This window comes from Oncorhynchus mykiss, chromosome 17 (genome assembly GCF_013265735.2).
Source record: "Oncorhynchus mykiss isolate Arlee chromosome 17, USDA_OmykA_1.1, whole genome shotgun sequence".
Taxonomy (NCBI): Eukaryota; Metazoa; Chordata; class Actinopteri; order Salmoniformes; family Salmonidae; genus Oncorhynchus; species Oncorhynchus mykiss.
The window spans coordinates 46,697,482-46,719,746 of record NC_048581.1 but is presented as its reverse complement, the minus strand read 5'-3'; the positions used below and the strand labels follow the sequence as shown (position 1 = coordinate 46,719,746).

General features: G+C 47.9%; 1 protein-coding gene across 1 annotated transcript in view; it reads right to left on the bottom strand.

The window, feature by feature from the left end:
- The window catches only part of LOC110493976 (plexin-A1), a gene marked incomplete in the record, with an annotated part of 289,525 nt that overhangs the window by 82,456 nt on the left and 184,804 nt on the right, over positions 1 to 22,265 (bottom strand). Inside the window, 1 exon segment of the mRNA XM_036949987.1 lies at positions 21,881 to 21,995. Within this exon segment, the coding sequence (XP_036805882.1) occupies positions 21,881 to 21,995 (115 nt within the window).

Below are 22,265 nucleotides of genomic sequence, written 5' to 3'. Positions count from 1 at the left end.
GCCTCGGACGTGGATGGAAATTTAAGTGGGGAGCTCGATCGAGTCATATAATGACATTTGAAGTCTCGAATTCTGAAACGGAGAAAATGAGCGCTCTCACTTTCCAAGCACAAACAGCAATTGCAACGGCAATAAAACTTTAAAATAGCCATGCATTTGTATATTCGGTCTGTTGTTTGATATTGTGTCACTTTTTACAGCGGGACAATGTTATATTTACATTCAATTAAAAAATGCCAATGTTGAGTCTAAATCAAATCAAATAACATTTTATTTGGTCACCTACACACGTTCAGCAGATGTTATTGCGGGTGTAGCAAAATGCTTGTGTTTCTAGCTCCAACAGTGCAGTAGTATCTAACAAGTAATCTAACAATTTCACAACAATAAACACAAATCCAAAGTAAAGGAATGAATACATAAATATTTGGACAAGCAACGTAGGAGCAGCATAGACTAAAATACATTAGAATAAAATACAGTATATACACAACTGCACACATGAGATGAGTAGTGCAAAATGTGTAAACATTATTAAAGTGTCTAACAAAACGTGCTAGGTGCTAACGTCATAGCAAAACATATATTGTATTCATTTGTCTCGTGACTTTGTGACCGATTCGCCTTCCCAAAGAGTTAAAGGATAAAGTTATACGTTAATCTTTGTTTCACGTGTCAACACACTACTCAACTACTGTTCCACTACTGGCGGAGCATCCAAACTTAAGACACTGTACGCCAGCAACCCCAGTGCACTGCTTTCAGTAAGATTTCCAAATGGCAATCATGGAGTTCTGTAAATCGCGTCACATTGAACATTGTCCCCATTCTCTCGAGAAGCCGCTGTCGCATTACTCCAAAACATGATCAAAGCATCACCAGAGCGAGAGACCGAGGCACCTTATTTCATCAACATCTCTGACAGGTGTCAAAACAGTTCAAAGCTTGCATTAGGGCTACAAACTGCAGACTACAATGGAACCATATTTCACCAGGGGATTCTTTTGAAGCTCAGATTTTTATTTATTTCACAGTTGAAACGGAACTAGCGGTTTCTACACGAGTTGTGAGTTCATCATCCGGGCTGTTTCCATGAACACAGGCTGGGGGAAGAAGTGTGTGCACGTGGGTGCAAGAGAAGTGCCAGGTAAGCTGGCACTATAAGAAACGTCTGAGGGAGGTTGGTGGCTACCCACAGAGAGACTGGCTACAGCGTTTCTCTTCCCACAAACCCCCTAAGCTTTAGAGTAAAAGGCACTAAGACGGATCCCCGGGGATCGCATTGCACGGTTGCCAGACAATGAGACTTTCTGATCATCACATATACACACTCTCTTTTAGCCAAAATAGACTCTCATTCCACTTTCAATGACTGTCCCTCCTGGCAAACCTACACAGCTGCCGGAAAAAACGATTCTGGAGAAAGTAAACACCCACAGCTTGGTCCAAAGCAAGCTCAAAACACACTGCGCGATTGAATTGGGCTAAAAACAGACAAATGTGTGTGTGTGTGTGTGTATGTGTGGTGTTTCTGGGATGTCCAAGTTCCCTTTCCCTGTTCTATGGCAGACTGAACGGGCCTTCCCCCTAGCCCACTTGTTTGTTTTACTTAACTGTTGGCTTGGGGGCTTTGCCGCCAATGGCTTAGACAGGCTGGAAGAAGAGGGGCATTGTGGGAGATGAAGTCCACATACAAAAGGATTCCCTTGTATGCATGTCAAACACTCTTTGGCCAGTTTATTTGTTTTACAAAACTGGATTGCTTCTACAGTGAGTCACGTGGCCGTTGCTTGTTATGTAAAGCAGGCGGGCCACAAACAGACAAAATAACGGAGCAGTGCAACAGTGGCGTGGAGAACAGCATCTCAGGAACGCACAACTCTAGTCGATCCTTGTCCCAGATGGGCTATTGCAGCAGACGACCAAACTGGTTTTCCACTCCTATCAGCTGAAAACAAGAGGCGGGTCCAGTGGGGAAGGCGATCACCAACACGGGTCAATTGAGGAGTGAAAAAAAACACATTGCCTGGTCTGATGAATCCCGGTTCCTGTGATGGAGTCAGGATATTTTTTATTTATTTTTATTTATTTCACCATCTATTTAACCAGTTAGGCAAGTTGAGAACAACTTCTCATTCACAAGTGCGACCTGGCCAAGATAAAGCAAAGCAGTTCGACACATACAACAACACAGAGTTACACATGGAGTAAAACAAACACACAGTCAATAATACAGTAGAAAAATAAGTATATATACAATGTGAGCAAATGAGGTGAGATAAGGGAGGTAAAGGCAAAAAAAGCAGAGAACTGGAAGAAGAGGCGGCCAAAGGAAGAATTGGTTTTGGGGGTGACCAGAGAGATATACCTGTTGGAGCGCGTGCTACAGGTGGGTGCTGCTATGGTGACCGGCGAGCTGAGATAAGGGGGGACTTTACCTAGCAGGGTCTTGTAGATGACCTGGAGTCAGTGGGTTTGGCGACGAGTATGAAGCGAGGGCCAGCCAACGAGAGCGTACAGATCGCAGTGGTGGGCAGTATATTGGGCTTTGGTGACAAAACGGATGGCACTGTGATAGACAGCATCCAATTTATTGAGTAGGGTATTAGAGGCTATTTTGTAAATGACATCGCCGAAGTCGAGGATCGGTAGGATGGTCAGGGTATGGGTATGTTTGGCAGCATGACTGAAGGGTGCTTTGTTGCGAAATAGGAAGCCAATTCTAGATTTAACTTTGGATTGGAGATGTTTGATGTGAGTCTGGAAGGAGAGTTTACAGTCTAACCAGACACCTAGGTATTTGTAGTTGTCCACATATTCTAAGTCAGAACCGTCCAGAGTGGTGATGCTGGACAGGCGGGCAGGTGCATGCAGCGATCGGTTGAAGATCATGCATTTAGTTTTACTTGTATTTAAGAGCAATTGGAGGCCACGGAAGGAGAGTTGTATGGCATTGAAGCTCATCTGGAGGGTTAACACAGTGTCCAAAGAAGGGCCAGAAGTATACAGAATGGTGTCATCTGCGTAGAGGTGGATCAGAGACTCACCAGCAGCAAGAGCGACATTATTGATGTATACAGAGAAGAGAGTCGGTCCAAGAATTGAACCCTGTGGCACCCCCATAGAGACTGCCAGAGGCCCGGACTACAGGCCCTCCGATTTGACACACTGAACTCTATCAGAGAAGTAGTTGGTGAACCAGGCGAGGCAATAATTTGAGAACCAAGGCTATCGAGTCTGCCGATGAGGATGTGGTGATTGACAGAGTCGAAAGCCTTGGCCAGGTCAATGAATACGGCTGCACAGTATTGTTTCTTATCAATGGTGGTTAAGATATCGTTTAGGACATTGAGCTTGGCTGAGGTGCACCCACGACCAGCTCTGAAACCAGATTGCATTGCGGAGAAGGTGCGGTGGGATTCGAAATGGTCGGTAATCTGTTTGTTGACTTGGCTTTCAAAGCCTTTAGAAAGGCAGGGTAGGATAGATATAGGTCTGTAGCAGTTTGGGTCAAGAGTGTCCCCCACTTTGAAGAGGGGGATGACCGCAGCTGCTTTCCAATCTTTGGGAATCTCAGACGACACGAAAGAGGTTGCCACTGGCAAGTAATAGGGGTTGCAACAATTTCGGCAGATAATTTTAGAAAGAAAGGATCCAGATTGTCTAGCCCGGCTGATTAGTAGGGGTCCAGATTTTGCAGCTCATTCAGAACATCAGCTGACTGTATTTGGGAGAAGGAGAAATGGGGAAGGCTTGGGCGAGTTGCTGTGGGGGTGCAGTGCTGTTGACCGGGGTAGGGGTAGTCAGGTGGAAAGCATGGCCAGCCGTAGAAAAATGCTTATTGAAATTCTCAATTATAGTGGATTTATCGGTGGTGACAGTGTTTCCTAGCCTCAGTGCAGTGGGCAGCTGGGAGGTGGTGTTCTTATTCTCCATGGACTTTAGTGTCCCAGAACTTTTTGGAGTTTGTGTTGCAGGAAGCAAATTTCTGCTTGAAAAAGCTAGCCTTGGCTTTTCTAACTGCCTGTGTATATTGATTTCTAGCTTCCCTAAAAAGTTGCAGATCACGGGGGCTGTTCGATGCTAATGCAGAACGCCATAGGATGTTTTTGTGTTGGTTAAGTGCAGTCAGGTCTGGAGAGAACCAAGGGCTATATCTGTTCCTTGTTCTAAATTTCTTGAATGGGGCATCCTCTACTGACGGGATGAGATCAATATCCTTCCAGGATACCCCGGCCAGGTCAATTATAAAGGCCTGCTCGCTGAAGTGTTTCAGGGAGCGTTTGAAAGTGATGAGTGGAGGTCGTTTGACCGGATGCAGGCAATGAGGCAGTGATCGCTAAGATCTTGGTTGAAAACAGCAGAGGTGTATTTAAAAGTGCAAGTTGGTTAGGATGATATCTATGAGGGTGCCTGTGTTTACAGCTTTGGGGTGGTACCTGGTAGGTTCATTGATAATTTGTGTGAGATTGAGGGCATCAAGCTTAGATTGTAGGATGGCTGGGGTGTTAAGCATGTTCCAGTTTTGGTCACCTAGCAGCACGAGCTCTGAAGATAGATGGGGGGCAATCAGTTCACATATGGTGTCCAGAGCACAACTGGGGGCAGAGGGTGGTCTATAGCAGGCGGCAACGGTGAGAGACTTGTTTTTAGAGAGGTGGATTTTTAAAAGTAGAAGTTCAAATTGTTTGGGTAGAGACCTGGATAGTAGGACAGAACTCTGCAGGCTATCTTTGCAGTAGATTGCAACACCGCCCCCTTTGGCCATTCTATCTTGTCTGAAAATTTTGTAGTTTGGGATGAATATTTCAGAATTTTTGGTGGTCTTCCTAAGCCAGGATTCAGACACGGCTAGAACATCCGGGTTGGCAGAGTGTGCTAAATCAGTGAATGAAACAAGGCTTCTAATGTTAACATGCATGAAACCAAGGCTATTACGGTTACAGAAGTCATCAAAAGAGAGCACCTGGGGAATAGGAGTGGAACTAGGCACGGCAGGGCCTGGATTCACCTCTACATCACCAGAGGAACAGAGGAGGAGTAGGATAAGGGTACAGCTAAAAGCTATGAGAATTGGTCGTCTAGAACGTCCGGAACACAGAGTAAAATGAGGTTTCTGGGGGGCGATAACTATAGCTTCAAGGTATAATGTACAGACAAAGGTATGGTAGGATGTGAATACAGTGAAGGTAAACCTAGGTATTGAGTGATGATGAGAGAGATATTGTCACTAGAAACGTCATTGAAACCAGGTGATGTCATCACATGTGTGGGTGGTGGAACTGAAAGGTTGGAGAAGGTATAATGAGCAGGGCTAGAGGCTCTACAGTGAAATAAGCCAATAAACACTAACCAGTATAGCAATGGACAAGGCATATTGACATTGAGAGGTATGCTTAGTCGAGTGATCATAAGGGTCCAGTGAGTAGTGAGGTTGGTTGGGGTCACGGCGATTCAGACAGCTAGCCGGGCCATGGGTAGCAAGCTGGCTGAGGATGGAGGTCTGTTTTTAGCCACCTCGTGCGTTTCCGTTGGTAGATTAGTGGGGTTCCGTGTGGTAGAGGGGATCAATCCAACTGGCAAAATAGATATAGTTATAGTGACCCAAGAAAAATTGTCCGATAGACCTATTCAGAAAACAGTCGATAAGACGGCTAACGATTCGCTGGCCGCAGATGGGCGTTCAGGTAACGTCGCGACGTATGGGTCAGTTGGATAACTCCCTCGGGCAGATAACGTCGGTAGTCCAGTCGTGAAGGCCCGGTGGGGCTCCGCATCGGCAGTAAAATGGGTCTGGATAGGTGATTGTAGCCAAGGAGTGGCTGATGGAACTCTTCAGCTGGCTAGCTCCGGAATAATTGATGTTTGCTCCGGGATCGACGTAAGCCAATAGTCACACGGATAGCAGTTAGCTAGCTGTGAGATCCAGGTGTAAATATGCAGAGCTTGAAGTTGAAATCCAGGGATATGGAGAGAAAAATAGGTCCGGTATGTTCTGGTCTGAGTCGCGTTGTACAAAACTGCCGCTATCTTTTCGAGCTAAAGGATAGCTGATGACCACAAACCTTAGTTAGCTGAATACTAACATTAGCCAGTAAACTGGCTAGCTTCTAGCTAGCTCCTGGCTAGCTTCTATTGTGGATGTCAGATGAGGTAAATAATATTATTATTTATTTTTTTAATTGGTGAGGCGGGTTGCAAGAGAGTGTTTTGAAGTTGAGTTTTTGGAAAAGAAAATATATAAAAGATATGCGAAGAAAGATGTAAATATATATATATACATTGGACACGACAAGACGACGACAAAGGACGTCTGACTGCTATGCCATCTTGGATCTTGGATATGGCGTAAGCAGCATGAGTCCATGGACTCATCCTGCCTGCTGTTAATAGTATAGGCTGGTGTGGTCGTGTACTGGTGTGGGGAATGTTTTCATGGCATAACATTAGGTCCCTAAAATACTGTTTGAAAAAATATTGAATGCCATGGTGCATCTGAACATTGTTGCTGACCAAACCATATAGAGCATCTTTGGGGTGAGATAGAACGGGGCTGTTCGCAGCATCAATGTACCTTGTGCCTTCCTATCTGCAGCAACTGTGTGAAGCCGTAGCGCGTCGGCATGGACCAACATAGTAGAATCCACACCCCGAAGAAGTCAGGCTGTTCTGGAGACAAGGGGGGGGGGTCCAGCCTGGTACTAGATGGGTGTACCTAATAAACTGGCCACCGAGTGTTTGTCCGAAAGACCTTAATCAAGGCCCGTCACACTTTTGAATGCATACGCAGTTGACTTCCTTTCCGTTTCAAACGGCAAACGCTTCATTAATTAGACCATTCTAAAAGCCGCAATTCTTCCAGCACAAGACAAATGTCCCGTCTCACTCCTAGACGCCTAATCATATTTTCAGCCAAAAGTTGGAAGCATGAAACCCCGGGCAGACGTCTGAGATACATTTCGCCTCTCCCATCAACGTGCGTTGAGACTTCAGCTGATAGGTCCACACTCTCACCATGTTGACGGTGGAGGGAAAACAAGTGTCGGCGGATAAAATGATCTGCGCCTCACAGGTGTGAGAAAAACACCCTTTTTAACACCGGCCAAATGCATATAATGAGACAACAAGAGATTTGAGTAGATTAAAGCGAGAGAGAGTGTGCACGTATATAAATTAATAAGTTCTTAGGCGAGAAACTGACAGGATGTTAATAAATAACGCAACGAAAACATTGTGCATAAATAATGAGGAGACTGTCTTCATTTTTTTTGTTAAAGACCAATCTGATCCATAATTAATTAGGTATCTGATGTGGTGGAATACAGATAAGAAGGGGGGGGGGGTGTTAACATAATATATTAAATTATGAAATAAATTAGTTGAAAACCTTCGGGGGAAGAGACGGTGACACCTAGGTCATCAAAGTGGCGGGACTTGGGGACGATGTTGGGGGACACGGGGGAGTGTGTTGCGGCTTTGACAGAGGGGGGGGGGTTCCCCGGGGAGCATGGTGTCACCGACTGCCCGTCTAGATCCCCCATGAGCGCCGTTGACATGCTTCGTAGCTTGGCCCCAAGACATCAATACGGCATCTTTAGTCAGGCGTTGAGCTCCTATTGTCGCAGGCGTCGCATCAGAGACGGGGATGGAATCGCTTGTACCTCTGTTCCACCCGAGCCTAACCCGAGCGGTGCGCACCTAATCTTTGCGTTAATTTTCCTATCGAGGTTAGCTATTGAGGTAGTATGTTATTCGACAAGGACACAGACGAGCCTTCTGAACTTAGCCAAAGAATCAAAGCTCTGGGAAATTTGCCGAACATAGACACAACAGAGAGACAACAGGGTCAATATAAGGGCAACACACCTAGGGGGTTTTTAGAGGACATGTTTGTGGTAAAACAGCTCAGCGGGCAGTCTCATCTTTAACTACAACCTGACCTTCACGGGGCTCGCATCTGATGGAGAGACACGCTAGAGCCGCACAGTGTGTGTGTTTGCCTGTGTGCATGTGTATGTATGCATGTACACACACACACACACACACACACACACACACACACGTGTGTAGTTTTTTCCCTCTCTCCCCCCCGTTATTTTTTGGCAGATCTATTAGGTGGAACGGCTGAGGTATTCTCATTAAGCTGCGAAACGACACCCCTTCGACAGGCGAGAGACGGATCGTGGCGGGAAGAGAAGGGGGAAAAAATAAAGGAGAAAGAGAGAGTAACGACTTAATAAGCGAGCGACGTGCAGGGGAGCACAGGAGTAGAGCGGATGAGAGCGGAGCGAGTGAGCGAGGAAGAAAAAAAAAATGAAAAGCGGGACTTTGAACCACGAAAAGGGACTCGGGGGTTTCCATCCACTTCCAGTTCTCATCCTCACTCCCTGGAAATAGAGGAGCAGAGAGAGAGAGTGTGAAAGGGAGCGTGACAAAAAGAGAGAGATGCACAAATTATACAGAGGTGGTGTGAATGATCTGTCATACAGGCGGAAGCTACCGGTGACAAAAGGTGTGGTACACATCACTGTATGTTCATGGGATATTTAGAGCATCCCAGCGCCCGAAGCGACTATTATTATCAACTGTATGCAAGAATCACCCCTGTGTTGTCGTAGGAATTCAGCCTCCTCTGTGTTGTCGTAGGAATTCAGCCTCCCCTGTGTTGTCGTAGGAATTCAGCCTCCCCTGTGTTGTCGTAGGAATTCAGCCTCCTCTGTGTTGTCGTAGGAATTCAGCCTCCTCTGTGTTGTCGTAGGAATTCAGCCTCTGTGTTGTCGTAGGAATTCAGCCTCCTCTGTGTTGTCGTAGGAATTCAGCCTCCTCTGTGTTGTCTTAGGAATTCAGCCTCCTCTGTGTTGTCTTAGGAATTCAGCCTCCTCTGTGTTGTCTTAGGAATTCAGCCTCCTCTGTGTCGGACTTACCAATCCCCATTGTCACACCTCTGAGAAGCAGAGGGGACATCATGTAGGTCTGATATCTGATTGGAGGTTAACTTTACAGTAATACTATTGCTCAACAACCCCCGTTTTTGAATCCAAACAACCTATATAAAAAGGGTCTTAGATTCATTATTCTTTCTCTTATGTTCCTGACTTGCTGTGGTGAGACACCTACAGTACACGCTCTCTCCCTCTCGCAGGAGCTATGGGCCATGGCTCAAGCCGTGGATTCTTTCTCTCTCTCCCTCTCGCAGGAGCTATGGGCCATGGCTCAAGCCGTGGATTCTTTCTCTCTCTCCCTCTCGCAGGAGCTATGGGCCATGGCTCAAGCCGTGGATTCTTTCTCTCTCTCCCTCTCGCAGGAGCTATGGGCCATGGCTCAAGCCGTGATTCTTTCTCTCTCTCCCTCTCGCAGGAGCTATGGGCCATGGCTCAAGCCGTGGATTCTTTCTCCCTCTCCCAGGAGCTATGGGCCATGGCTCAAGCCGTGGATTCTTTCTCTCTCTCCCTCTCCCAGGAGCTATGGGCCATGGCTCAAGCTGTGGATTCTTTCTCTCTCTCCCTCTCCCAGGAGCTATGGGTCATGGCTCAAGCCGTGGATTGTTTCTCTCTCTCCCTCTCGCAGGAGCTATGGGCCATGGCTCAAGCCGTGGATTCTTTCTCTCTCTCCCTCTCGCAGGAGCTATGGGCCATGGCTCAAGCCGTGGATTATTTCTCTCTCTCCCTCTCCCAGGAGCTATGGGCCATGGCTCAAGCCATGGATTCTTTCTCTCTCTCCCTCTCGCAGGAGCTATGGGCCATGGCTCAAGCCGTGGATTCTCACCCTCTCCCAGGACCTATGGGCCATGGCTCAAGCCGTGGATTCTTTCTCTCCCTCCCTCTCCCAGGAGCTATGGGCCATGGCTCAAGCCGTGTATTCTCTCTCTCTCCCTCTCGCAGGAGCTATGGGCCATGGCTCAAGCCGTGGATTCTTTCTCCCTCTCCCAGGAGCTATGGGCCATGGCTCAAGCCGTGGATTCCTTCTCTCCCTCCCTCTCCCAGGAGCTATGGGCCATGGCTCAAGCCGTGGATTCTTTCTCTCCCTCCCTCTCTGACCACGCTTAGAATAATGCTGTGTAATGCTTGTTCATGCTATAGAACTGAAGCTTTTGCCTTGTATAATGTTATCCTTCATTTGACAAAATCCTGAAATAATAATTGTATTTAGAATTGTCAGAGATGTCTTCAGTGCCTATTACTGTAGACTCAACTACGGTGACCGTGCACATTGCTGAATAATCTTTGTGGAGTCCGATAACTCATTAAAATGGACTAACTGCATTGTCTTAAAACGAGTCTCATGTGAGGTACAATATATATATATATATATGAAATATACTGTATTACACAGCAAATATTACTGCCCACCACAGATACACACACTTGGCTGATACTGTACAGACATACACGGGCACAATCAATCTCATTAGCAGTGTACAGGAATTAACAGTGACTGTACAGAACATTACATATGCACATTTCTGAAAAGACTTGCGAGAAACCATTTAGTCCAGATACAGATATGGTTCTAACCTGAATCCCAAAAGACAAGTCTCCTTTTCAGAGGTTACTCTTCAAGCTGACCATGTTATGTGAGATACTTTCTCTTTGTGATGATCTAGGAATAGAGATGATGCGTGGCTGCGCAATCGTGGAAAGTGCCGGAATCAGTGCAGGTTCTTTTCGAAAAAAGAACTTCCTCCAAACCTTTAACTAACAAGGTCAGGTAGGAAACCTTAAGACGGGACAGCAAAGCCTGCGTTGGGACTCTCTCTCCCTGCCTACCAATATCTTTATCTGTGCCTCTTGTTCAACAGCATGTTTGTCCCTCTCTGCCTTCCCGTATCCTCCGGTCTCCTCTTCTCTACATGCCTCCTCTCCCCAACTCACTCAGTCTCTTTCCACCTTCCCCTTTCTTTCAATCGCTCTCAACTTTGCCTTCACCATTCGCTACGATTTTCTTCTCCCTTCTCTTCTCCATACCTCTATGCCCTTCAGTCTCTCCTCCATACCTCTCTGCCCTGCAGTCTCTCCCTTCTCTTCTCCATACCTCTCTGCCCTGCAGTCTCTCCCTTCTCTTCTCCATACCTCTCTGCCCTGCAGTCTCTCCCTTATCTTCTCCATACCTCTCTGCCCTGCAGTCTCTCCCTTCTCCTCTCCATACCTCTCTGCCCTTCAGCCTCTCCCTTCTCTTCTCCATACCTCTCTGCCCTTCAGTCTCTACCTTCTCTTCTCCATACCTCTCTGCCCTGCAGCCTCTCCCTTCTCTTCTCCATACCTCTCTGCCCTGCAGCCTCTCCCTTCTCTTCTCCATACCTCTCTGCCCTTCAGCCTCTCCATTCTCTTCTCCATACCTCTCTGCCCTTCAGTCTCTACCTTCTCTTCTCCATACCTCTATGCCCTTCAGTCTCTTCTCCATACCTCTCTGCCCTGCAGTCTCTACCTTCTCTTCTCCATACCTCTCTACCCTTCAGTCTTCTCCCTTCTCTTCTCCATACCTCTCTGCCCTTCAGTCTCTCCCTTCTCTTCTCCATACCTCTCTGCCCTTCAGCCTCTACCTTCTCTTCTCCATACCTCTCTGCCCTTCAGTCTCTCACCATTTACATCTAACTCTCCTCCAGTCTCTCCAGCGCTCCTTTTCCTTGCGTCTTCACTCTCCCCGCCTGTGACTCCCTCTCTTCCAATATTCATCTGCGGTCTCCATTAAGGCAGGCAGGCCAACTTCGAGGGTGTGTGGAAATGAACATTTAATACAGCATGAATAATTAAACCACAGGGAACTACTGTGACTGACAGACACACACCGCCTGTGGGGGGGGGGGGGGGGGGGGGGGGGTAGTATGTGTGTGAGCAAAAAAAGAACAAATCTCAATTTAGTCTACCCATGCACTTCCTGTCATTGCGCTAACGCTAGTTAGCATTGGCTCGCAAAACTACCTCCAAACTTCCTTCACACTGGACACAGACACATAAAAATGGTATCCACCAGTTCATCGGACTCCGGGGACGTAGAAAAAGGGCTTTGCCAAAATCCCGAAGTATCCCTTTAACGAATATGTTTCAAGTACAACAGTCAGAGAGTCCTCCTTGGATTGGCAAGGGTGCTAAAAGAGGTGGGTGTAGCTTGGGGGAGGGGGAGGGAGGGAGGGGGGGGGGGGGGGGGAATCAATGTCGAGGATTCAGTATTTCTCACGGAGGACAAGAAAATGAAATAACTTCGCCAAACGTCCAAACTTCCTTTACGAAGCCGGCGCCAACGCGTCGTGGCCAGCAGCCGCTTGCAGTTACGTTGAACACATTCGGGATGTTTCTCCTTGATTACGGTTGAGGAAACGCTTGTGTCGCATGCGTACTTGTGCAACTTTGGCTCTGAACCAGGGCCCGCTTTACGGAGCCTTGCTTCCTCTACCTTCTGGTCGCGCCATTGAAGCCTCTTTTCCCGGCACCGCAGCTTACTGCTGCTTCCAAGCAAGAAGCGCGAGCTAACAATTAAAGGAGTCTTCGGCGCCACTGGCCTGTATCGTGTCAAAAGTTCAAGAAAAGAAGCGAGGGAACGCACCGGGGCGTTACGGTTAAAAATAGACGAGGGAACTGTACCATCCTCTGCGGAGAGTTGTTCCGTTCATCCTTCAAGGAGCAGATCCAAATCCCACTTCTCTTCTTCTCTTTCTTTATAAACCCCGCTCCTGTTTCTCAGAACGTAAACAAAACGAGTGTGTGGGAACGTTATTGAGGAGCCGTGTGACAGTGAAGAGGCAGTGGCTTGCATTATGCTGCCTAGCATTGCATGTACATGTTGCGCAATTGTTGTCAGCGGCCGGTGCTCTTGAGGTTCACTGATCTGCTTGTTAAAGATTCATAGAATTGGAATGGAAAGGAGATTGGAGGAAAGAGAGGGTGGGAGGAAAGAGAGTGTGGGGTGGGGTGGGGGGGGTGGGAGACAAGCACCTGATATTTTGAGATTGCGTTTGAAGGGGGGTGGAAATCGGATTATGAATTGGAAACAGAAGTCTCCATTCATACATTTCTAGGAGGAAGGGTCCGGAATGTTCTCAGGAGCTAGTGTTAGCGGCGAGTCATGTGGTTGTCGACCACGGTGCTGAGCGGAGGGTTATACAAGGAGGAGCCGGCTCGGTCACGGTTGAGTTACAGTCCATCTGGCTCGGGATGCCGCGGTTACTTCACCCATCGCCTCCGTTTCCTCCCTCCCTTGCTCTCCCCTCCCTCACCCTCCTCCTCCTCCTCTCTTAATCCTGCGAGAACATTTGGAAAATAAATTGCGTCACTCTGAAAATGTAATCTAGGGCTTGTTATTGCCAGTTTCTCTTTTCTTCCCTCGGTTTCTCTCCTCCTTCGTTTAGCTCGCTCTCTCTCTCTCTGTCCTCTCTCTCTCTCTCTCTACCTTACATCTGGTCTCAATCGGACCCGTTTCTGGTCTCCCTCTATCGCATGGAGCGTTGGAGGAGCTGAATTGTGAATATGTGTGTGTGTGTGTATATATATGTGTGAGTGTGAGTGTGTAGGGAGAGATCCCTGAGAGAGGTTGTGGAATGGGGTGGAGGATGTTCTCTCTCTCCCTCCATCTCTTCTCTCCCCTCCTCTCGACAAGGTTTATATTTTATTAAACCTGGCCAGCGCCCGTCTCCTCCTCTCAGTGAAAGGCAGCAAAATGGTAGGGGGAGAAAGACAGGAAAACGGGGGAGGGAGAAAAGGGAAGAGGAGAACAGGAGAGATGGGTTGGAACGGAGGAGAGAAAGAGAGCGAGGGAGAAAGTACGGGCAATTCGAAAGGGGAGGAGAGGAGGAAGACGAAGGAGGGCGCGGATAAGGGAAGACAAAATCTCAGGAGGTAAGAAGGAGGGATGGGGAGGAGGGGAACGGCGGGGGCAATGCTATGCTCACTGCGGGTGCCGTTTTTTTGATCCATGGTCTAATTAGCCAGCAGGAGATAAGTTCTATCAGGAAATCACTGTTTTACTATGGCTGAAACAAAAGCAGCTCTAATGATCATAAATGAGAGAGCGGTGACAGCAGCACCGAGGCGGTGTCCCCAAAATGGTAACATACTGTATTCCCGTTCCAGTGCCCCACTTTTGAGGGGTCCACGGGGTTCAAAACTGGCGTACTACATAGGGCACGGGGGTGGCATTTGGAAAGCAGCCTGAGACTGTCCACTCTGGCTTGAGAGAATGGGACTGATAGAGAGAGAGGGATGGTTGGGTGGTAATGGGGTAGGGGGGGGGGTGTACGGTGGGAAGAATAAGAGAGATGAACAGGGAAGTAGAATAAGATAAATGAGTGGGAAGAGGAAAAAGTGGAGAAAATAATGAGATGAGAATTGGAGGGAAAGTGTAGAAGGAGAGAAACAGGAGGGGGACAGATGACGGTTGAGAAAGTCAAATGGGGGGGGTGTGTGTGTGTGTGTGTGTGTGTGTGTGAATACACCTTTGGGGGGGATGGACTGGGGTGTAGAGAGAGGGGATATATTATTCCACCCCCCCCCCCGGCTCTCCGGCCTTGGCTGTGCTTTGCTCAGATAACACCCAGGCGAGCTACATTTGACAAGATCACTATAGACTTGGAGAGGCAGGACTCGACGGAGGTCTGGATGTACAGAATACCGGCTGCCCTAGAATAACCCTTCCTTTACATTTGGATGGGCATCTACAGGATCGAACCCCTCCCCCTTACCCCAACGGGATAGTACGGAGAATGTCCTAGTCTACGTCCCCAATGTCACCCTATTCTCCCATTTAGCGCACAACATTTACCAGGGCCCGTAGTGCACCATATAGGAATGGGGTGTTATTTGGGATGCAGCCCTAGTATATGGTTCTCCCTGTTCCACGCTGGTAAGGGAGGGTGCGGTACAATACGTCACCAGTAAGGGAGGGACCAGCCAAAGAGAACGGAGGAGAGCTGACCCCCATTCAACTAGGGCTGACCCCCAGTCAACTAGGGCTGACCCCCAGTCAACTAGGGCTGACCCCCAATTAGTCGACTAGTCGACTATTTTGTCGATAGGCTGTTGGTCGAACCAAGTTTCTTTTTTTGAGCATTAGCAAGTATATAAAAATATTTATACGGCACCTGTCTGATTCGCACCCGTCCCAGTGAAATAATCGATAGTGGAGGCACAGTCCAAGAAGAAGGAGAGTGTGGCTGAGATGCCCAATGCAAGTCTCTCTCCAATGTGCGCTCTCCTGCCAATTTGTGCACAGTCATTGGTTTCCTAACTTCACTGTGTGAATTGTTTGTGTTGGATCGTTGGGTGTCTATCAATTCCCCATGACATACAACTCCAGTGGTAGCCAACATTTACCACCAATTCCTATCATTTCTAACCCACAGAGTTTCTTGGTGATGGTCCTTTCTGTTCATGCGTTTCAATATATTATTAGTCAAGTCGTTTACCGTTCTCGTCGTCAGAGTGGACACGTTGTTTGCAGAGTGCACAACCTATGCTGCCACTTGGGAGAAACACGTTTCGGGTTTATCTCATTGCATTTATGAGTTTTGTCAATTTAGTCCTCGTCTTCTGTTCGGAGCGCTACTGTCAGTGTCGAGTAAGAAGGAGCACCTGGTTACAGAGAGAAGCAGGCTGATTGGCTACCTGGCCTGTGAGCAAATGTAGGTATATAAATGTTCCCATTTGGGCATCTGATAGTATTTCTGAGTCCACGTCACTGCCAAAATAGCCTGTCACACACACACACAACTCCTTAACATACCAACCAACCAAACACATTCAAAACAGACACTAATGACCCGTGAAGCTTCTCAATGGGATGTTTTCTTCACCTCAAAACAAGCAAGCAAACGTGGTCTGTTTTTACGTCATTGAGAATTACAATAGATCCTCAATGTATTTGAGAAATCTTTCCAGCTCTCTCCCTTTCGAGAACCACTCAGTGTCAAAAACGGACCAATCTCATGCTCTGTTCCAGTGGAAACGTCACAACAATAGGCCTACCTGATTACTTCTTATCCCTTGGGCAAATAGCCTACAGCTGTGTCTGTCCTGAGCTCACTGGCACAGAATATTTTATAAAATGTTGCAACTTTGCTAGCACGATCTTCAGGCTGGACCCAAGTTGATAGTTGATACAATGATGCAAGTTTGTTGCAGACGGGCGCCATGCGAAGCCAATGTGATTTATAGGATTTTTCTATTTGATTTATTTATTTGCAATGTTTTTATTCGTTGGCTTTATGCAGGTTTTACTTCTTTTTTTTTACATAGTTAGAAATGTCAATAGTTAGATTTGTATCATTTTCATTTGGATATAATTTGTATTAACCACATGAATGATTTTGAGATACGAAGACATTATTAGAAATGAAATGAAACTGTTCCACAAAAATTAGCATATGAAAATCATAACCGGCACGCAGGTCGGTAGACATTTTAAGACAAATTCGCACTCCCCACGAGAAAGGTTGCCGACCCCTGTTGTAGTCGACCCCTGTTGTAGTCGACCCCTGTTGTAGTCGACCCCTGGTGTAGTCGACCCCTGGTGTATCCCTATTACCAGCAACTTCAACTGAGTAACGGGAGAATCTGCGAAGGCCAGCAGGAGAGGCAGGACGATAAGTCGGGTCAGGTTAAGGTTTTTCCTCCTCTGGTTATCTTGATCTCTGGCTCCCTCGAGTCACGCAGGTCTTATTTCATCAAACAGCATCAGACAAGCATATAGTTGATTTTATTAAAACACATAGGGTAACGTTTCAAAATCGATTGGTCCAAAGAACAGATGAGTTTCGGTCGACCAATATTTTAAAACCTTTTTGCCGGGAACAGCCCTACATTTACCCCTCTGTCCATCCGTACGCATCAGACCAGAGGGAGAGAAACAGGGTGGTGAATTTATGAGGAGGACTCAAATATTCATCACGGCAGCAACACATTCCAAGGCGCGGTAAAACTATGTCGGTTACTTGAATGTATAGAGCAGACAGAGAGAGAGGAGGGAGAGAGAAATAGAGTGACGGAGAGGGGGAGAGCGAGGGAGGGAGGGAGGGAGGGAGGGAGAAATAGAGTGACGGAGAGGAGAAGAAGGAGATACAGAGAGGGGAAGAGGGAGAAAAGGGAGGGAGGGAGAAATGGAGTGACGGAGAGGGGAAGAGGGAGAAAAGGGAGGGAGGGAGAAATGGAGTGACGGAGAGGGGGAGAGCGAGGGAGGGGGAGAGCGAGGGAGGGAGGGAGAAATGGAGTGATGGAGAGGGGAAGAGGGAGAAAAGGGAGGGAGGGAGAAATAGAGTGGCGGAGAGGGGGAGAGGGAGAAAAGGGAGGGAGGGAGAAATAGAGTGACGGAGAGGGGGAGAGGGAGAAAAGGGAGGGAGGGAGAAATAGAGTGACGGAGAGGGGGAGAGGGAGAAAAGGGAGGGAGGGAGAAATAGAGTGACGGAGAGGGGGAGAGGGAGAAAAGGGAGGGAGGGAGAAATAGAGTGACGGAAAGGGGGAAAAGGGAGGGAGGGAGAAATAGAGTGATGGAGAGGGAGGGAGGGAGGGAGGGAGGGAGGGAGGGAGGGAGGGAGGGAGGGAGGGAGGGAGGGAGGGAGAAATAGAGTGACGGAGAGGGGGAGAGGGAGGGAGAAATAGAGTGACGGAGAGGAAGGGAGGGAGAAAGAGTGTGACGGAGAGGGGGAGAGGGGGAAAAGGGAGGGAGGGAGAAATAGAGTGATGGAGAGGGGGAAAAGGGAGGGAGGGAGAAATAGAGTGACGGAGAGGGGAAGAGGGGGAAAAGGAGTGATGGAAGGGGAGAGAAGAAACATACTATAGTAACTCAAAGTGAAGGGTTCTCTCTCTTGCTCTCTCTCTTTTCAAAATTATTTCTTCCTCTTTGTAATTTTCTGCCTGGTCGCATCTGACGCGCTGCTTTGTTTGTCGCCCTGTCGGTGGCACGTTGATTTATGCATATTTGATTTGTAAATGTCACTCATTACATTCCACCCCCCCCTCCCCGACTCTCTCAAATGTCTCGCATCTCATTCGCATAAACAAATACAGCAGCATTTTGTTAGTCAGTCGGCTTCTTTCAACCAATAACAACCAACAAGGGCCTCCCTTTGATAAAGGTCTTGGTCTGTATTCAGAAAGCGTCTCGGAGTACAAGTGCTGATCTAGGATCAGCCCCCCCTCTCTATTTAATGATCTAGAAAGGTAAAACTGATCTCAGTTTAGCACAGCTAATTTTGGGTTTCATGTGGGTTTCATTCTTAAAATGGGCGACACACGCAGGTTGACCTTGATTGTCCTGGAGGCAGAACGGAGCAATTTCCCCTTAGATAGGACAGCTGCAAAGTCAAAATTGGGCAAATTGTTAAATAAATTAAATTTTAAAAATGTGGGTCTTAATTTAATGTGAGGTTAATGTGCCAAATTATTTTTCTGCTCGTTTTCTTTCATAGGATGTCGGTGGGCGGAGCTGTGGGGGTCGTCAGCAAAATGGGACACACCTGGGCTCGGGTGTGTCCCGGGGATAAACGTACCTTTCCTCCATACGTCAAGGAAACTCACTCCATGCAGACACACCATTGTTGTTTTTTGTTGTGGCATTCTGGGGCTTCTTTGTGTTCATTTGTTTTGGCACCTCTCAACACCCCTCATTATCACCGTCTATGCACGCATCCACTCACTCACACTACTGACTACATACACCACTGTTTATAGTTTACTCTATTTAATTAATATGTTTATTTTTTTATCTCCGCGTCGTCTCCCTCCGTTGTGGGCTACGAGACGGTTCGTAACACTAGGCATTGGGGTTAAGGTTCAGTTTAAAAATAACATTTTATGACTTTTTGGCTGTGCTAACTAGTGATCACTCTGCAGAGCTGCCTCCAGAAATAGATTTGATGACGAAAAACACTAACCTGCAGGCCATACACACTGAATATAGTACACACTCTCTCACAACCACACACGCTCTGGTACTGTGCCCAGAGCACTTCCCGACCCTTGACAGATGGGGAGGGAGCCATAAGGTGTATAGGAGGAAAGAACACACACACAGAGAGCAAGAGAGAGACACCGACAGACAGACAGACCGACAGGGACCGACAAACAGAGACCGACCGACAGACAGACAGAGACCGACCGGCAGAGACAGACCGGCAGACAGAGACAGACCGGCAGACAGAGACAGACCGGCAGACAGAGACAGACCGGCAGAGACCGACAGGCAGGCAGAGACCGACAGGCAGGCAGAGACCGACAGGCAGGCAGAGACCGACAGGCAGGCAGAGACCGACAGGCAGGCAGAGACCGACAGGCAGAGACCGACAGGCAGAGACCGACAGGCAGAGACCGACAGGCAGGTTGAAAGAAGCCGACTGACAGGCAGAGACCGACAGGCAGAGACAGACAGACCGGCAGGCAGAGACCGACAGGCAGAGACCGACCGGCAGAGACCGACCGGCAGAGACCGACCGGCAGAGACCGACCGGCAGAGACCGACCGGCAGAGACCGACCGGCAGAGACCGACCGGCAGAGACAGACCGGCAGAGACAGACCGGCAGAGACAGACCGACAGACAAAGACCGACAGACAGAGACATTCAGACAGAGACCGACTGACAGACAGAGACCGACAGACAAAGAGATACAGAGAAAGACATTCAGACAGACAAAGACATTCAGACAGACAAAGACATTCAGACAGACAAAGACATTCAGACAGACAAAGACATTCAGACAGAGATAAACAGAGACAAAGACAAACAGACAGACAAAGACATACAGACAGAGAAAGACATACAGACAGAGAAAGACATTCAGACAGAGAAAGATATTCAGACAGAGACAAACAGACAGACAGAGAAAGACATTCAGACAGAGACATACAGACAGAGAAAGTAATTTAGACAGAGAAAGTAATTTAGACAGAGAAAGTAATTTAGACAGAGAAAGACATTCAGACAGAGAAAGACATTCAGACAGAGAAAGACATTCAGACAGAGAAAGATATTCAGACAGAGACAAACAGACAGACAGAGAAAGACATTCAGACAGAGAAAGACATTCAGACAGAGAAAGACATTCAGACAGAGAAAGACATTCAGACAGAGAAAGACATTCAGACAGAGAAAGACATTCAGACAGCGAAAGACATTCAGACAGCGAAAGACATTCAGACAGCGAAAGACATTCAGACAGAGAAAAACATTCAGACAGCGAAAGACATTCAGACAGAGAAAGACATACAGACAGAGAAAGACATACAGACAGAGAAAGACATACAGACAGAGAAAGACATACAGACAGAGAAAGACATTCAGACAGAGAAAGACATTCAGACAGACAGACAAAGACAAACAGACAGACAAAGACAGACAGACACCCTGGCAGGCAAGGTCTCCAAATCCACCTCTCACATACTCATACTCCTTAACATACAAACCAAACACCAAACACCAAACAATATAAACACCAATAAACATTTCAAAAGCTCCTATCCCCTCTCCACAGACCTCTCCCTTCATCCCTTCTTCGCCATCCCCACAGGCCTTTCCTGTTTATCAGCCCTTTCCCCCTCAGTTCCTCTCAACCACAAACAGAACATGCTAGCCCAGCCAGGCACACCCCGTGTCTTACAGATGGGAGCGTTAATCCGCATGGTTTACTCTCCGAGGCGTAAAGGCAAGTCCACGGTGCCGCTTAGCCAGAGAGCCCGAGCAGGCACTTCCACGCTGACGCCACAGCTCTGAAATTACACCGCTGCGCTTGGAGAAGAGAGATAAGGCGTGATGCTAACATGCTAACGACAGGCTGCGCCGCTAAACGTTTTACCCCGCTCCGCTTGGAGGAAAGAGGTGAGACGTGACGGGAACGCTGCCACGCTAACGCTAAGAGCGCTAACGCTCAGCGGCTGCGGTTGGAGGAGAGATTAAACCCGAGGGGTGTGTGTGTAATTGGATTTGAGGTTAACTAATTAGCGTTGTCGGTAAATAAGGCCAACCTTGTGTGTGTGTGTGTGTGTGTGTGTGTGTGTGTGTGTTTCAGACTGAATCAGATGGATTATGTTTAAGAGTAAAGCATGACTGTCAGTCACTTGGGAGGACAGTGGATTGGCATTCAGAAAACATTCACGATAAGACTGTGTACAAGAGATGTGTTTAGAGAGAGGGTGGGTGGGTGGGTGTGTGTGTGTGTGTTTAGAGAGAGAGGGTGTGTGTGTGCGTGTTTTCGAGAGAGCGGGTGCATGTGTGTTGTTTTAGGGAGAGAGAGGGTGTGTGTTATGACTGTACAGTGTATGCAGGACTACGAAAAAGGAACACACAGTGTAAGAGTGCGTCTGTCGATCTGCGTCGGGGGGGGGGGGCACGCGCGTCAACACACCAGTCGACAAACGGCGGCGGTCCCCACTTGGTATTCCACTGTACGAGCGGCTGACAAGACCGGGAGACGAGCGATTGATATTAGCTTTTATGCTAATGTAGCATTTGGATACGAAGAACAAGGCTACATTTCCATAATGTTTCCTTCAGCCCGCCTACGGAAAGGAAACCCGAAACGCCGCCTGGAGTTCTGTATACAAGCCACAGTGCCAACAGCACCCAGTGACGAAATAAACAAAAGGAGACACAAAAGGAGCTCAGCAGCAAGGATGAGAATGCACAAGTGTGTGTGCGCGTGTGCGCGCGTGCGCGCTTCTTACACACACCTGAGTATGAGCATGCGCTTGTGTACCAAGTTTGCGTCACTAAGAGCTAACAGCCAAGACATACTCTCAAGCAAGTCTTCTGTAACAGTTGTGGGTTTACAATTCAGTCCCACATCCCCTGTAGTCAGTTAACAAGGCCGGGGGGTGTGTGTGTGTGTGTGTGTGTGTGTGTGTGTGTGTGTGTGTGTGTGTGTGTGTGTGTCTCGAAGGGCAGGAGAGAAAGTGTGACACTCACCTCGGACATGTTGACGAGGCCTTCCTGGAAGGAGCAGTCGTTGGCATTCTGGGTGCACATGTGACGGTACTTACACCAGTGGCAAGGGAACGAGCCGTTGACACAAGACAGGCACCTGCAGGTGAGCACGGGGGAGACGGATAGTGTTAGGAAATGCAGAACACAGGCTGGGCATACGCAGCGCGAGAAACAGAGTAAGAAACGAATCAACCCCGCTCTCTCACTCGGTTGACTCTCTGAACCTCTCTCCAGTCATCCTAAATGTCCTCTGGCTTTACTCTCGTCCTGCTTCTCTTTCTCTCACTGTCCATCCATGTCTGTTCACTGTTCTCCCCTCCCTCCCTTCTCTGTCCGCATTCAGTCTTTCCCCCTTTCACAATGTCCT